Source organism: Morone saxatilis, unplaced genomic scaffold, assembly GCF_004916995.1.
Source record: "Morone saxatilis isolate NCDOM2014 unplaced genomic scaffold, NCSU_SB_2.0 Contig5, whole genome shotgun sequence".
NCBI classification, from domain to species: domain Eukaryota; kingdom Metazoa; phylum Chordata; class Actinopteri; family Moronidae; genus Morone; species Morone saxatilis.
Window position 1 is genome coordinate 21,467,906 of NW_023340095.1, and position 4,278 is coordinate 21,472,183.

At 39.8% G+C, this 4,278-nt stretch overlaps 1 protein-coding gene across 2 annotated transcripts in view; it reads left to right on the forward strand.

Annotated features, from left to right (window-relative positions):
* Positions 1–4,278, forward strand: part of il1rl1 (interleukin 1 receptor-like 1) — a 13,561-nt gene that overhangs the window by 7,420 nt on the left and 1,863 nt on the right. For both annotated transcript variants that reach the window (XM_035676015.1, XM_035676014.1), the window contains 4 exons: positions 425–570; positions 726–863; positions 3,025–3,189; positions 3,375–3,538. In XM_035676015.1, coding sequence (XP_035531908.1) covers positions 425–570; positions 726–863; positions 3,025–3,189; positions 3,375–3,538 — 613 coding nt within the window. The remainder of the gene's footprint in view (positions 1–424; positions 571–725; positions 864–3,024; positions 3,190–3,374; positions 3,539–4,278) is intronic.

Consider the following 4,278-nt stretch of genomic DNA (forward strand, 5'->3'; position numbering starts at 1 on the left):
AATTTCTGTTTCGAGAAATGAGCCAATGGAGAAAAACTATAAATCAACTGACTCTGACTTCTTTGAGGAAAAGACAAGACATTGCCTGACTCAGAAGGATACATAATCTAGGACTGCACTATTCCTTTTGGCAAAATATAGTATTCTATATTTTACTGGATAAGTGGAGAAATTTGACAATTGTTTGGGGCACTCAGGGAAAAGTAATATAGACTCATCCTCAGCAGACCATGAATGTCTGTACAAAATTTCATGGAAATCAATCTAATTCTTCTGTCTGGACAAGAGTGGTAGACCGACTGACTGAGTTTGCTCTCCCTTGCCCTGGTTGGCTGCTGCAGTGAACCACCTTCCTCTCTGTAATCAATGATAATGATAACTGTCTCCTTTTCATTAATGAACCAAATTCTGTGTCCTTTGTTAGAACCAAGAAGCCTTCAAAGAATACCATCTCCACTGCCGTCCTGACCATTGACAAAGTGTCAGCTAAAGATTTCCAGACTGAATTTAAATGCATCGGCAAGGGCCTTCATGAAATCAGTTCATCAGCTTTAACTCTGAAGCCGAGAGGTCAGTGAGGATCGACTGTTGTCCATGACTAATATTACATCAGGCTTTGTCTACACAGGCAATACTTGTTAGATTGCAATCATTCATTGTTGTTGTATTTTTTATAATTTAATCAAATCCAATTAAAATCTTTTTTAACTGTGTTTGATTTCCAGAGTCAATAATTCCACTTGTCATTAAAGGAGTGTGTATGGTGATCTTCTGTGTGCTTGCCACCGTGTTGGTCAAGTACTTTGCTATCGACCTCACGCTCTTATTCAGATCGTACCTCCCACACAGGAGTCAGACTGACGGTAAGGAAGACAGGATTTATGTTAAGTCCATACGTCTCCTTATTTCACTGCTCAGCTAACTCTGAAAACACCGTTGTTTTTACATTTCTACTTGTGTACAGATGAAACAAACGAGGTGCAACTTGGTGTTTAGTTTAGTAGTAGTATTAGTTGGCTTTAAAAGTGCTTGTAAGTGGATTCTTCAACTTTGGACAGAGGCAGGCTAGCTGTTACCTTCTGCTTTTGGTCCTTATGCTAAGCTAAGTTAAGCTAATCTACTTCAAGGGTAACTGTGACAATTTTACAAATCAGAGTCTGTTTACAGCTCTCGGGGAGAACTGTCACTTGAGTTAGCGTGAATTGGGGTTAAAAACAAGTTTGAAAATGAAAATCATTTTGGGGTTTGGAGTTAGAATAAGTAGCCTACTCCTCATCTATGCTTGTGGCTGGCAGCTCGATGCTACATTAGCCGCTAAAACCAACCAGTTCCAGCTTGGTCAGTGGCCTTTAAACTGAGACTAGCCTCTCTAGTGTCATTTCTGGACAAGCCCATTTGGTGTAATGTTCTGATGTGCCGTTATAGTCAGGTGACGCAGTACAAAGAATGAGAAAGTCAGAATATGGTAGGATGTTAGGTTGGGGTGCGTGGGTCAAACAAACACAGGACTTTCACCCAGTAGTGTCCCGTGTGGAACCAAAAGTCAACCATGGCTTCTTTTCGTTCGTACTTATTATAACCTGATTCACAAGTAGTTTTTGTGAAAAAGTCAAAACCACCACCTTTAACCATTTAAAGTCATAAAATCCTGAATGTTTCTCAGCAAGCTTTATTTTGAAAGTCTTACCGGATTGCATATTTATTATTGCTAACTAGCCATGGAGTCCTGCATATGTAAAACTGAAGCTACATGGGGCCTACAGCGTCCTAGCTTTAGAGTGTATGGCCGCTGCCGTATTTGAGGAGTTGGGAGTGAGAATGAATTTCCGACCAAACTGACTTTTGCAGAGTTGCATTATGGGTAATGTAGAAACCAGGCTTTGACAGGGAAGTGTACTCTTTGTAATGCACACACGACATTGGGGTCTGTCTTATCATTGAACTTATTAACTCGTAAAACATTAAATTATTTCTTTAATATGAATCTGGAAACTAGTTTATTTCTGTCTTTAGTATAGCTGATTCTAGATAAATTACAACTGAGTGCTTCTCCCTCTGCATGCAAGCAATCACACAGAGATGTTGTTCAAAAAGGTTCATGTGACTCCTTTCGTTTAAACTTACACGTGTACAGATTTTGGTTGCGTTCAATGTGTTTTTGTGAAGTCTGCCGTTACTATTGCATAGATCCACAGACACTTCTTAGCAGTAGCACAATTCCAGCCACACTATTTTGGGAAATTCTTTCTGGTCTGATAATAAAGTCAGTTAAATTTTATTAATCTTTTCTCTCCCTGATGATTTCAGTGTGCACATTCTGAACTTTCTTACAGGGCAAATAGAAGTAAAACATCTACAGGCATCATAAGTGACAGCAGTCTGGGTGGCTATGATTCAGAGAGTTTGTTAAACCAAAGAAGAATTTGGGTTTTGGAGACAAAGGCAAAATAGCTGGGCTTTTGCGGGAACTATTTGCTGTGCACTCCCAATTAGATTTAGTTGGGTGGGTTTCAGCACTGTAATTTAATGTCTGACAACTTGTATTTAGCTTTATTAGTCACACATTCATGTTTTGTAAGTAGGGTGTGGTGACAAAGTTGCATTGGGTCATAATGATCTCCTTATGTAGGTTTGTCCTGTGGTGGAATTGTGCATTTACTCAAATACAAATTTGACATATCTTTGCCTTTTCATGCCACTGTATACCTGTAATTCTAACCCTACTCTACTGTCACTTTGGTCACGGCAGTGATCACTATTTTCACTATTTTTAGAAATGAGACAATCAATTGATTAATTCAGACATTAATCAGCACATGGTTCTATAATTAAGATAATCATTAGTTGTAGTCCTATACAGAATAGTTCAAAACCAACTACAACAGTATGTTTTTTTTTGCAGAGTCATAACGATCTACTGATATATCATATTATTCACTTTATACTTTAAATACATGATTCTGATTACACCTACAGAGGAGTGTCTGTGTCTATGAATGGCATGAATTTGCTTGTATTTCCCAGATGGGAAGGTGTACGATGCCTACGTGGTCTATCAAGTGCAGAGCCTGGACATGGACACTGAGGAGACACTCTGTCAGTTCGTCACAAAGAATTTGCCCTCCGTCCTCGAGGAAAAGTGTGGCTACCGACTCTTTATCCACGGAAGGGATGACATACCTGGGGAAGGTCAGAATATTATTTTATTGGTATTTCACATGTTTCTTTTTGATTTAGCTAAAAACATCTAAATCAAAGTAAAGAACCACCATGGGGAACTTCTCCGGAAGGGGTCTTTACAGTCCCTAAGGGATGTTTTTGTTGCGGTAGAAGCCTGAGGAACCATTTTGTCAACACTTTGTCTGACCCCACAGACCATCTGGAGCTGGTGGAGGACCGCATGCAGCAGAGCAGGAGGCTGATGCTCATCCTCACCCCGGGATCAGGATCAGGATCAGGATCAGGATCAGGATCCAAGATCACAGACCAACGCCCTACATCGCCCCAAAACTCAGTAATAGGAGGGTTTAACTGGCAGGTAAATATACAGATAAAAATGCAACAATTTGATTTTCTTTGTTTTTTGGCTGCAAAGTGTGGTAGTTCTGAATTCAACTTAACACCATTTATATAAAAGTAGTAAATACTGAGGAGGACTGAGGACATGCTGAAAGTCTGGATCAGATTAATTCTTATTAGTCTTTCCCACTTGTATTTTTTCCATTTCCATTTTACATATATATATTAATATTGTGTTCCTTTACCTTTCAATTTTTCCCCCTTTTCCAAATCTGAGTAATGAATTGTTTTTTAGCGTATGTGTACAGAATATTGCTTGCTGCTTGTCTGGAATCTGACTGAATTTATTGTGAGCTCTGGAGTGTGCAGATCTTTTGTCTGATTTCTGCCTCAAGATGGGCCAAGATAAAATTGTTGAAAGAAACCCACAAACAGAACACAAACTCGGTTGAGTATGATTACCAAAGGCAGGGCTTTATTGTTAATATTTATTGGTGGCTGATGAGATGGTGAGGTGAAGCTCCTGCTGGCAGTGGTGAGAGGATAATGGCTGAGATCCAGGCAGAGTGGAGCTGAAGGTGGAGGCAGTGTGGCTAAGGAAGAAGGAGCGGGCAGGTTAGCTGAAGTGTAGGTGGTAATCCTGAGCCATGGGAAACAATGTTATGTACGTCAACACGAAGAAACAAGTGTATCAATTTCACTACTTGGCAAGAGAGTTGCTACCAAACATGTAGAAACAACGATCTGGCGGAGAGTGGA